This window comes from Lutra lutra, chromosome 10 (assembly GCF_902655055.1).
Source record: "Lutra lutra chromosome 10, mLutLut1.2, whole genome shotgun sequence".
Classification (NCBI taxonomy): Eukaryota; Metazoa; Chordata; class Mammalia; order Carnivora; family Mustelidae; genus Lutra; species Lutra lutra.
The window spans coordinates 32,140,303-32,154,254 of record NC_062287.1 but is presented as its reverse complement, the minus strand read 5'-3'; the positions used below and the strand labels follow the sequence as shown (position 1 = coordinate 32,154,254).

The window sequence follows — 13,952 nt, the reverse complement described above, 5'->3', positions numbered from 1 at the left end:
TTCTAAGTTATTGATGTACATGGGCTGAACTTTCAGATTGTGATAGAGAGAGATGCATATATTTCCCTAAATCACAGGGTCAAGAACAGAAGAAAATACATCTTAAAATTCAGTAATCAGAGGAAAGCAATTACAGTGTGAGGCAGCCCCTTGATCAATTTATTCTTGATGCTTAGGAAAAGGAAAAAAAAAGTCTATTGGTTTCTCTGATTTTAGAATATATATGAGTGATGAAAATCATCTTCTAATAAACCCCTCTAGTACTTCTCAATCTCCTTAAATAAACACTATTCATAATGGTACATTTATTTGAAGATAACACGAGTTACTTATTTCCTCTTGTCAGGCACTCCTTCAATCCCTTTCTTTATATAACAATGACTCATCTTGAGAAACTATGATTCAAGATAATATGCACTTTTTGAGGTGAGAAAACAACATGTTGTCTATCTATCTAGGCTTGTGAAATTGTCTCTTATCAGGGACTCATTTGGGAATCGAAAAGAAGGCATCTGGACACTTTTCTAAATGATGAACATTTCCAAAGATTATAACTGGTAATTTATTTGAATACAGTAAATTAAAAAGAATATATTAATGTATAATATTTTAATTTCTAAACCATCCATAATATTAACTCATTATACATGAGAAAATGGATCCAGAGGGATTCTGTGATTGCCTCAATGTTCCAAGAGAGCCAGGGCTGGAACTGGGATTTGCATCACCTATCTACAAATCACAAGTTAATATCTAATATGTCCCAAAAAGATGAGTATAGTGATGTGTCTCACACATAGCACTATGTTAATAGGCACAGAGTGAACTATTTATTCATTTCCTTTCTTCCCTCTTTCATCTTTGTCAGTATCATTATTAGTATTTAATGTTTTTATTATTTATTTGGACTTTCATCTCCTTACCAAGGGGCTTACACAGCACAATACTATATATTTATATTCAGGTTGCTAAAGACAGTTAAAAAAATTACAAATGAAACATCTATTGAAACTCAACTGCTATTAAAATATAGACTCTGTAGACCCACCTTCAAAGATCATCACTAGTTTTGCAGTTGAACCCTGCAGACTGAAATTTTTGTAGATTTTTCAGATTTTTGGATGTCATTGGCTCTTTATTCTACAATGCACTTGGAGAAACACTGCTCTAAGTTGTACTCTATTTAGAAAAAAACACCCTAACTCTTTGTAAGTAATTGTGATAAATTTTAAAAAATCAACGACCATGAAGACATAGAAGGAGAGCAATGTTCTCTCAGCTGGAAGACTTCTGTTTTTTAGGAATTAAGGTAGGTTGGGGTCATTTTCTATTGGCATGAAATTCCAGCAGGATAACCTACCATCCCAGAAAAGACAGGTATGGGGAAAGAGATGAAGACACATTGCAGTGTGTCCTGGGAGACAAAAATAAATAAATGAAACAAAACAAAATGAAACAAAATAAAATAAAAATAAAGAAACTATCTTGACTAAAGAGATTAGCCTCATCTTTTATACTTAACTATGTGCTTTATAGCATTGTTTCTTTTCTTTTATCACCAAACCCAATCTAATAAAAGAGATTACAAGCTAAGCTACATATGACTTGAAATATTAAAAATTGCAACTGAAATAAACCAAGTACCATGGCAGACAGTCAGTGATTGATGTAGTACATGTGATGTGCCTGGTCTGTTACACTCTGTGATTAAAATTCCTCAACAAAGTGATGTCAAGAAAATGGCTAGTAAAGACCCGAGGTCAGAAAATTCCTTTTTTTGTCCATTTCCATCAACAGCATTCTATAGGATCTTGAGCCAGTTTCCTGACTTCTTTGAATTTTAACTTTCTCTAAAAAAAAGGGGGAGAGGTGAATTATATTCGCTAAGGTGGACTTTACTTCTAACATAATTATCCCATGAAATAGAGAGCTAAACTTAATTACAGAATGTATTCAATTGTTAAAAAAACAAAACATCTAGATTTCTCATCTGTCCTTATATCATCACCATTACAGTAAAATTAGAAAGAACCAGTTGTTTCTTATACTGCAGCTCAAATTAGATAATATAATTTGAAACCTCTTACAAAAACTTTCTAGTTTTACTTTTAATATCTAGTTGAAATATTAGCAAACTTTTTGGGCCCTGAAGTGAAGCTTAACAATGTCTTCGGCCATATGGGACGCATTTGAGAAACACGAGAAGGCCCTACCTGGACAAAATCACTTCCCAAATTCTCCCAGAAATGCCTATCTTTTTAGTTATTCTTAAGGATGAAAGTTTTGCACTTTACAAATATTATGTGAAAGAGAAGAGATATAATACATGGGTTTAACTATTAGCCAATAATATCATTAATACTTTGATATAATGGAGAGGCAGATTCAGGTATCGAAGAGCCTGAAATGTACACTTACAGAACCCTTTTATGTATTTTATTTATTTTTTTACAGGATGCTCTTTAAAAACATAATAAAAAGTATTAGCATAAAAGAGGATTCTAAAGGGAATTTTTACTTATGGTAACAGAAGAAATCAAAACAGATTACTGCAGCTTTGGAGATTCAGGTTCCTTTTTTTTCCTGAGACCTTTTTAAATAATCTCACAGCTTCAAATGCCACCTCTAAATGATGACATTAAGTGTCTATCACCTGTCCAGAACTCATTTAGAGCTTCATTCCTTCATTGTGTTAACTGGTCAGATTCTTTCTTCTGATGATCTTGTAGATATGAAACTCAGTACTCCTAAAATGAAAGTCATCTGCTTTTCTACTGTAGCTATGTTCTTTTTCCTTTCATTCACATCACCCAGCTCTGAAGCTGAAAATCATAATGTCATTATTAAAGAGGATCACACACTTGTCCTCAGCAAACCCCCTCCCCCCATTGAGTGCCAATCTCAATTCTTTCTTGTTTTAGTTTTGTGGGTTTCTTTTTTTTCATGTAGTGCCTCTTCTCTTTTCTTCACCACCATATTTCAAGTCTGGGCTTTTATTCTTTCTACGTGGCTTTATTGAAATAATGTAATTGATTTAATGGTCTCTGCTCCAATGTCAGTATATACATCTCAGCAAAAATACCATCCCCTTATTCAAAACCTCAGTAGTCCAAATTATGTATAGATTAATGTCTGAATATCTTACTCTGATAATCAAGGCCTCTTTTTTTTTTGCATTCCGTTTATATTTCCAAATTTGCCTAGTATCATTTCCCTTCACATACCAATGTGCGAGAAAAGCTGATATTCCTACTTCTTATAGTTTCCCCTCATTTTGTCTTTATTCTTACAATTGTATTTACTTTTTCTCCTCTCATTTTACTACTTACTCAAATCCTAACTATTCCTGTACGTGCCCCAAAGGTACATAATACTTAATTTCATGACACTCATCACTTCCTATTTTTGTTTACAGTCTTTTTATATATAACTATTCTTCCATATTTGAGTATATGTCATTTCTTTCTCTAAAAATACACTTACTGAGTGCTTGAGAGAACAGTCCATGACTGATTTATCTTTGTAACTCCCATAATGCCTGCAAAATGTTTGAATATTATAGACATTCAATTGATGTATGTTGACTTAATTAATAAGTATTCATTTATATGACAGTGATAAAGAAAGTTTTTACTTACGTAGGAAAAAAAACAATTACTTCCCATGGGAAATGTTCATATTTATTTGTTTCCCCTGGAATGTAATTGGTAATTAAACTAACAGTGTTGACTAACATTTTCAGTTATTATTATTTAAAATGGTATTGAACATACATGCAATCCAATCCTTAAATGAAAACTGGGATATTTCTTATTTCAGTGCATCAAAAATTTAGCAGTCATCAAAGAGACATTAACAACCAAACCACAGTGCTTTTCAATGTAATATTTCCAGAATTGGAAGGAAATTGTGACATTCATTTTATGCTTAAAGAATGTTCTTTATTTCCCAGGTGTGATGGGAGAATATGAGCCGAAAATTGAGGTCCATTTTCCTTTCACAGTTACAGCTGCTAAGGGAACAACTGTTAAGATGGAATGCTTTGCACTTGGCAAGTAAGTACATATTCTCCATAATTAGACACAATTGTTTATTAAAATGTGACATATCTTTTTTTGGATCACTTACTTTGTTAGATTTCATTTCCCCAGAAGCTCCTTGGAGGCTATTCATTAAAAAGGGGAGGGGTTGGGAAGTGATGAAGTAACCAATTATAATGATCGTTCTAGTAGTTTCTATGAACAATAATATATATATATAGTTTTGCTACTTGAACATAAAGGAAACTTGTTTAAATAAAAGAAGAACTTCACATTTTTTGCCTATATGTCTTAAATTTCCAATATCGTTCTTAAATTTTATTTAGTAATAATAAAAAGTGGATAAAAATGTAAGGTGCTATCTGCTCTTCATGCAAAGGATATAGATTCTGATAAGATATAATGAGACAACAGCCTAAAAATCATAAAGATGATAGTTGCAGTAAACCAATTGATTACTTTAGTATTCCCTGAAAGAATGTTAACATAATAGCACCAGCTGTCAATGTGTACAACATGCAATCATTCTCCAAATCAAACAGATGATTTATTTCACACTATAATGACTGCTATACTTTATGATCTTATTTCTGAGGGTTTAAATCCTATGATACATAATCACTTGTCAATGATGTTTATAATATGAGTATTGAGCATAGATGCAGGAGTGAGATTTTGATTATATTTGATTCGAGTATTATGATTTATTTTAAACAGGGTGTTGTTGTTTTGTTTTGTTTTTGGCTTTTCTTTAGAGTGATGAGACCTCAAGGTCCTTTCTAGACTCTATGATTATAATTTGCATAAATGCATCTCTGTCAGAGTTACTAATCATTTAACTTAACTTGTGGTGAGCTAGCTATAAAGCACTTGAAGATGAAACATGCTATATAAATGTACTTAAAGTAGGTTTAGCCTAGGGTTGAGGAAAATATTAGCAAATATGAAAAATTCAGCTAGTAAGAAGAGGTTGAGCGTGCAAATGTAGTTAAAAACCATGGTTTCTTCTTTTAATTTCAAAATGGATTGAAATTAAATGCATACATGTGGAATCCTATTTAATCAAAGTAGAAGTGGGCTGCCTGGGTAGAGCAGTCAGTTAAGCATCCATCTCCTGGTTTCTGTTCAGTATCTCAGGGTGGTGATATGGAGCTCTGCATTGGTCTCCACACTCAGCATGGAGTCTGCTTGAGATTCTCTCTCCCAATGCCCCTCCTGTTCATTCTCTCTCTCTCTCTCTCTAAAATAAATAAATCTTAAAAAAAATAAATCTAAGTAGAAATGATCATAATAGACTAAAAATGAAATGTTATCATGTGGCATTTTTAAGCAAAATATGTCTATAAGTAGAAATATATTTCAAGAACTTAAAATTCATCTAGGAGGTATTTGGGCTGATACCTAAGGAAACCTTCCAAACCCAAAGATATTGGTTAAATTCACATGATTAAATCATGCCTTCAAAGTCTTGTTTTTGACCATTTGTCCATATTGTGGCATCAGATATGCCTGAAAATGTCCTGAGTAATCATTTCAATTCTGATAAATATAAAAATAATATGTTTTGGCTTGATGCCAAAGGTTTTCATACATCCTGCAGTTAAATAATTCTTAAATACCAGAATATGCACTAACAGAAGGTCATATTATAAAACAAATTACAGAAATGGATTTATAGAGAAAAAAACAATATGGGATACTTCCCCAGGCAAGCTTATTTAATAAGTTAGTTGTGTTTGCTTTTAGAATTCTTGATATATGTTTAGTAAATTGATCTTTAAAGTCCCTTTCATTCTAGGTGGAATCCAACAGTCAAATTATATTATTTTAATACTTTATTTTCTTCAACTTTCCACTCTTTTGTTACTCCTTCTCTTCATATCCCCCCAGCATAAGTATTTAAAAAAGGGGGTGGGGATATAAAGACACACAACCTGTCAAGAAAGTTTCTGTTGCTCATTTGATTTTCTTTTTATGAAGTGTCATAATTCTGAAAAAAAAAAAAACATGGGGTGCCTGGGTGGCTTACTAGGTTAAACTCCTGCTCAGGTCATGATCTTGAGGTCTTGGGATCCAGCCCTGCATCAGGCTCCCTGTTTAGCAGAGAATCTGCTTCCCCCTCTCACTTTGCCCCTCCCCCGACTTGTGTTCTCTTTCTGGCTTATTCTGTCTCTCAAATAAATAAATAAAATTTTTTAAAAAGAGAGAAAAGAAAAGGAAAACATGCTATGAAGAGATACACCTCTACCTAAAGACTAAACTACCACTGATGAAAGTAAACAAAATTTAAAAAACAACATCTTTATATGTGCTTATTCTCTTAGACTACATTATCACATGGGATAGATCCTCATTGCATACCAACATAATCACAACAATTTCAAATTAATACCTGAGCATCTGCTTAGTTCCCACAGATCACCTGAGCTGCTTCCCACTTTAACATGGTGGACCTTTGCCTGTCCACAAACTTATTATCTGTCACTAGATACCAGTCAGGACTTCGCCACTCAAACTGATTTCCCCCCTTCTCTGCCCACATAATGCTTTGTTTTTTGGTTTCTGTTTTGTTTTGTTTTAAGATTTTATGTATGTACTTGAGAAAAAGAGAGAGAATGAGCACACAAAGGGGAGTGGTACGGTGAGAGAGAAGCTGAGTGGGGAGCCCTGCACAAGGTTTGATCCCAGGACCCCAAGATTGTGACCTGAGCTGAAGGTAGAAGCCTAACTGACTGAGACACCCAGACACCCCAGTCCACATAATGTTTTAATCAAATGCTTGTCATAGAGTATTATAACCAAATTCTAGCATAGAGGATGCCAAAACCTTTGTTATCTCATGGCCTTTACATTTTCTGTTTCCTCTGTGGGGAACACTCTTTCCATGGTAGCTTCCCCTTACCTTCTGGCCTCAACTTAATCACCTTCTAAAGATGCCTTCTCTGACTATTTTATGTAACTGACACTCATTATTGTCTATCTAAATATTTGTATTTTTTCATCATACCCTTAATACAGTTTTAAATTATTAAATTATTTACATAGGAGTTTCTCTAATTTTTCCTCCTCTAGATCAGTCAGAATCCAGGTAGAAACATCAAACCCTTATGGTTCAAAAGAGTCTAGTAAAGGCACAAGTTGAAGATCAATGAGCAAGGTTAAGAGAACCAAGAAAAGAAACTGAAGCATTTATAGACTAGTGATAACATGAAGTCATTTCACACTTAAGCAAAAATGAAGGAGGAGGAGGAGATGGTGTCATGGGAACCAGGGACAGCTGGAGATATGGAGAGGGCTGGGGCCCCCCAAAGCAACTATAATAACTGTAGCCATGATGAAATGCATTAAAAGAACACAGTTGAGGAAAGGATCAAGAAACTCATACCCTGCTTTCTTTTTCCTCATGCCTTCTGTGTTCCTCTGGTGGTTCTCTTGACTAAGGGCAAACAGAAGCCAGCTTACAAGCCCAGAGGATGCTATTAGCAGCATTCAAAGCAAGGTGGAGATTCTGGGAGATGAGGAAGGTGACAGGCAAGGGAGGCAAAAAAAAAAAGAATAATCAGTAAGTCCCCATCAAGTTTTAAACCCCATGAGGGCAAGAATCATGACTACATTCTTCACTTATTCCTAGTGCCTACCACAGAGCTAGCATATAATCGCACTCAGGAAATATTTATTGAAGGAATGAATAAATTCAAAGGTTGTGTCTACTTAATCCAATTCAACTCTTTATTAGTAACACATAATAAATAATAAGTAACTTTACTTTTTATGCATAAAGTCTTTTGACTAATTCCTATTTTCCCAAACGAATCCATCTACATTCTCCAAATCTCTACCTCTTGCCCTCTCATCTTTTTTTTCCGTTTATGCCCACATTTACACTTGCATTTTGTCCCCATTCTTTACTGTTTATTATTACCTCAATCCATCAGTATCTCTCTCTTAGACCTATAAGTTCTCCTTCTCATGTTTTTATTCTCAAAGCTTATTATTGTGTCCAAGTCATACTTACTACTTAACCAGATGATCTGAAAATCATCCCTTTATCTATGGATTCTTAAGAGGGGTTTGGTTATTTCCTTTGGGGGGTGGTGTGAGGTTAAGAATGAAGAAGATTGGGGAGGAGTCAAGATGGCGGAGAAGTAGCAGGCTGAGACTACTTCGGGTAGCGGGAGATCAGCTAAATAGCTTATCTAAAGATTGCAAACACCTACAAATCCAACGGGAGATTGAAGAGAAGAACAGCAATTCCAGAAACAGAAAATCAACCACTATCTGAAAGGTAGGACTGGCGGAGAAGTGAATCCAAAGCGACGGGAAGATAGACCGCGGGGGGAGGGGCCGGCTCCCGGCGAGCGGCGGAGCAACGGAGCAAAATCAGGACTTTTAAAAGTCTGTTCCGCTGAGGGACATCGCTCCAGAGGCTTAACTGGAAGCCCAGGCAGGGTCAGCATGGCCTCAGGTCCCGCAGGGTCGCATAAGGATCGGGGGTGTCTGAGTGTCGCAGAGCTTACCGGTATTAGAACGGGGAAGCCGGCTACAGAGACAGAGCCGAGGAGTGACTCTCAGCTCGGGGTTGCCTTGAACCCATCGCAGGCTCGGTCATCTCGGAGCGCGGCCGGAGGTCAGGGTAACGGGAGTCATTGGGCGCTGTTCTCTGAGGGCGCACTGAGGAGTGGGGCCCCGGGCTCTCAGCTCCTCCGGGCCAGAGACCGGGAGGCTGCCATCTTCATTCCCGTCTTCCGGAACTCTACGGAAAGCGCTCAGAGAACAAAAGCTCCCGAAAGCAAACCCGAGCGGATTACTCAGCTACTCAGCGCGGCCCCGGGTAAGGGCGGTGCAACTCCGCCTGGGGCAAAGACGCTTGAGAATCACTACAACAGGCCCCTCCCCCAGAATATCAACGGGAAACCCAGCCAGGACCAAGTTCACCTACCGAGGAGTGCTGTTTCAATACCAAGGAGAGCGGCAGAATTCCAGAGGAGAAGAAAGCAAAGCACGGAACTCATGGCTTTCTCCCCATGATTTTTTAGCCTTGCAGTTAATTTAATTTTTTTTTTTCTTTTTCAATTTTTTTTCTTTTTCTCTTCTTCTGCTAAATTTTTTTTAACTTTTACCGTTTTTTTTAACGTTTTTTAAATAGTTTATCTAATATATATATATTTTTTCCTCTTTTTATATTTTTTCTTTATTGGCTTTCTTTTTTTAAATAGTTTCTTTCTTTTTTTTTTCTTTTTTTCTTTTGAACCCCTTTTTATCCCCTTTCTCCCCCCTCACAATTTGGGATCTCTTCTGATTTGGCTAAAGCATATTTTCCTGGGGTTGTTGCCACCCTTTTAGTATTTTACTTGCTCCTTCATAAACTCTTATCTGGACAAAATGACAAGGAGGAAAAATTCACAACAAAAAAAAGAACAAGAGGCAGTACCAAAGGCTAGGGACCTAATCAATACAGACATTGGTAATATGTCAGATATAGAGTTCAGAATGACGATTCTCAAGGTTCTAGCCGGGCTTGAAAAAGGCATGGAAGATATTAAAGCAACCCTCTCGGGAGATATAAAAGCCCTTTCTGGAGAAATAAAAGAAACTAAAATCTAACCAAGTTGAAATCAAAAAAGCTATTAATGAGGTGCAATCAAAAATGGAGGCTCTCACTGCTAGGATAAATGAGGCAGAAGAAAGAATTAGCGATATAGAAGACCAAATGACAGAGAATAAAGAAGCTGAGCAAAAGAGAGACAAACAGCTACTGGACCACGAGGGGAGAATTCGAGAGATAAGTGACACCATAAGACGAAACAACATTAGAATAATTGGGATTCCAGAAGAAGAGGAAACAGAAAGGGGAGCAGAAGGTATATTGGAGAGAATTATTGGAGAGAATTTCCCCAATATGGCAAAGGGAACAAGCATCAAAATTCAAGAGGTTCAGAGAACCCCCCTCAAAATCAATAAGAATAGGTCCACACCCCGTCACCTAATAGTAAAATTTACAAGTCTTACTGACAAAGAAAAGATCCTGAAAGCAGCCCGGGAAAGAAAGTCTGTAACGTACAATGGTAAAAATATTAGATTGGCAGCAGACTTATCTACAGAGACCTGGCAGGCCAGAAAGAGCTGGCATGATATATTCAGAGTACTAAATGAGAAAAACATGCAGCCAAGAATACTATATCCAGCTAGGCTATCATTGAAAATAGAAGGAGAGATTAAAAGCTTCCAGGACAAACAAAAACTGAAAGAATTTGCAAATACCAAACCAACTCTACAGGAAATATTGAAAGGTGTCCTCTAAGCAAAGAGAGACCCTAAAAGTAGTAGATCAGAAAGAAACAGAGACAATATACAATAACAGTCACCTTACAGGCAAAATAATGGCACTAAATTCATATCTCTCAATAGTAACCCTGAATGTTAATGGGCTAAATGCCCCAATCAAAAGACACAGGGTATCAGAATGGATAAAAAAACAAAACCCATCTATATGTTGCCTACAAGAAACTCATCTTAAACCTGAAGACACCTCCAGGTTTAAAGTGAGGGGTGGAAAAGAATTTACCATGCTAATGGACATCAGAAGGAAAGCAGGAGTGGCAATCCTTATATCAGATCAATTAGATTTTAAGCCAAAGACTATAATAAGAGATGAGGAAGGACACTATATCATACTCAAAGGAACTGTCCAACAAGAAGATCTAACAATTTTAAATATCTATGCCCCTAACGTGGGAGCAGCCAACTATATAAACCAATTAATAACAAAATCAAAGAAACACATCAACAATAATACAATAATAGTAGGGGATTTAACACTCCCTCACTGAAATGGACAGATCATCCAAACAAAAGATCAACAAGGAAATCAAGGCCTTAAATGACACACTGGACCAGATGGACATCACAGATATATTCAGAACATTTCATCCCAAAGCAACAGAATACACATTCTTCTCTAGTGCACATGGAACATTCTCCAGAATAGATCACATTCTTGGTCCTAAATCAAGTCTCAACCAGTATCAAAAGATTGGGATCATTCCCTGCATATTTTCAGACCACAATGCTCTAAAGCTAGAACTCAATCACAAGAGGAAATTTGGAAAGAACCCAAATACATGGAGACTAAACAGCATCCTTCTAAAGAATGAATGGGTCAACCAGGAAATTAAAGAAGAATTGAAAAAATTTATGGAAACAAATGATAATGAAAGCACAACGGTTCAGAATCTGTGGGACACAACAAAGGCAGTCCTGAGAGGAAAATATATAGCGGTACAAGCCTTTCTCAAGAAAAAAGAAAGGTCTCAGGTACACAACCTAACCCTACACCTAAAGGAGCTGGAGAAAGAACAAGAAAGAAACCCTAAACCCAGCAGGAGAAGAGAAATCATAAAGATCAGTGCAGAAATCAATGAAATAGAAACCAAAAAAACAATAGAACAAATCAACGAAACTAAGAGCTGGTCCTTTGAAAGAATTAATAAGATTGATAAACCCCTGGCCAGACTTATCAAAAAGAAAAGAGAAAGGACCAAAATAAATAAAATCATGAATGAAAGAGGAGAGATCACAACGAACACCAAAGAAATACAGACAATTATAAGAACATACTATGAGCAACTCTACGCCAACAAATTTGACAATCTGGAAGAAATGGATGCATTCCTAGAGACATATAAACTACCACAACTGAACCAGGAAGAAATAGAAAGCCTGAACAGACCCATAACCAGTAAGGAGATTGAAACAGTCATCAAAAATCTCCAAACAAACAAAAGCCCAGGGCCAGACAGCTTCCCGGGAGAATTCTACCAAACATTTAAAGAAGAACTAATTCCTATTCTCCTGAAACTGTTCCAAAAAATAGAAATGGAAGGAAAACTTCCAAACTCATTTTATGAGGCCAGCATCACCTTGATCCCAAAACCAGACAAGGATCCCAACAAAAAAGAGAACTACAGACCAATATCCTTGATGAACACAGATGCAAAAATTCTCGCCAAAATACTAGCCAATAGGATTCAACAGTACATTAAAAGGATTATTCCCACGACCAAGTGGGATTTATTCCAGGGCTGCAAGGTTGGTTCAACATCCGCAAATCAATCAATGTGATACAACACATTAATAAAAGAAAGAACAAGAACCATATGATACTCTCCATAGATGCTGAAAAAGCACTTGACAAAGTACAGCATCCCTTCCTGATCAAAACTCTTCAAAGTGTAGGGATAGACGGCACATACCTCAATATTATCAAAGCCATCTATGAAAAACCCACCGCAAATATCATTCTCAATGGAGAAAAACTGAAAGCTTTTCCGCTAAGGTCAGGAACATGGCAGAGATGTCCGTTATCACGACTGCTATTCAACATAGTACTAGAAGTCCTAGCCTCAGCAATCAGACAACAAAAGGAAATTAAAGGCATCCATATCGGCAAAGAAGAAGTCAAACTATCACTCTTTGCAGATGATATGATACTATATGTGGAAAACCCAAAAGACTCCACTCCAAAACTGCTAGAACTTGTACAGGATTCAGTAAAGTGTCAGGATATAAAATCAATGCACAGAAATCAGTTGCATTTCTCTACACCAACACAAGACAGAAGAAAGAGAAATAAGGAGTCCATCCCATTTACAATAGCACCCAAAACTATAAGATACCTAGGAATAAACCTAACCAAAGACTAAGAATCTATACTCAGAAAACATAAAGACTCATGAAAGAAATTGAGGAAGACACAAAGAAATGGAAAAAATGTTCCATGCTCCTGGATTGGAAGAAATAAATATTGTGAAAATGTCTATGCTACCTAAAGCATCTACACATTTAATGCAATTCCTATCAAAGTACCATCCATTGTTTTCAAAGAAATGGAACAAATAATCCTAAAATTATATGGAACCAGAAAAGACCTCGAATAGCCAAAGGAATATTGAAAAAGAAAGCCAAAGTTGGTGGCATCACAATTCCAGACTTCAAGCTCTATTACAAAGCTGTCATCATCAAGACAGCATGGTACTGGCACAAAAACAGACACATAGATCAATGGAACAGAATAGAGAGCCCAGAAATGGACCTCAACCCTATGGTCAACTCATCTTCGACAAGCAGGAAAGAATGTCCAATGGAACAAAGACAGCCTCTTCAATAAATGGTGTTGGGAAAATTGGACAGCCACATGCAGAAAAAATGAAATTGGATCATTTCCTTACACCACACACGAAAATAGACTCAAAATGGATGAAGGATCTCAATGTGAGAAAGGAATCCATCAAAATCCTCGAGGAGAACACAGGCAGCAACCTCTTCGACCTCAGCCGCAGCAAATATCTTCCTAGGAACATCACCAAAGGCAAGGGAAGCAAGGGCAAAAATGAACTTTTGGGATTTTATCAAGATCAAAAGCTTTTGCACAGCAAAGGAAACAGTGAACAAAACCAAAAGACAACTGACAGAATGGGAGAAGATATTTGCAAATGACATATCAGATAAAGGGCTAGAGTCCAAAATCTATAAAGAACTTAGCAAACTCAACACCCAAAGAACAAATAATCCAATCAAAAAAATGGGCAGAGGACATGAACAGACATTTCTGCAAAGAAGACATCCAGATGGCCAACAGACACATGAAAAAGTGTTCCATATCACTCGGCATCAGGGAAATACAAATCAAAACCACCATGAGATATCACCTCATACCAGTCAGAATGGCTAAAATTAACAAGTCAGGAAATGACAGATGCTGGTGAGGATGCGGAGAAAGGGGAACCCTCCTACACTGTTGGTGGGAATGCAAGCTGGTGCAACCACTCTGGAAAACAGCATGGAGGTTCCTCAAAATATTGAAAATAGAACTACCCTATGACCCAGCAATTGCACTGCTGGGTATTTACCCTA

At 36.6% G+C, this 13,952-nt stretch overlaps 1 protein-coding gene across 1 annotated transcript in view; it reads left to right on the top strand.

Moving 5' to 3' along the window:
* Positions 1-13,952, top strand: part of CNTN5 (contactin 5) — a 1,378,753-nt gene that overhangs the window by 1,010,804 nt on the left and 353,997 nt on the right. The window contains exon 10 of the mRNA XM_047692818.1: positions 3,953-4,055. Coding sequence (XP_047548774.1) covers positions 3,953-4,055 — 103 coding nt within the window. The remainder of the gene's footprint in view (positions 1-3,952; positions 4,056-13,952) is intronic.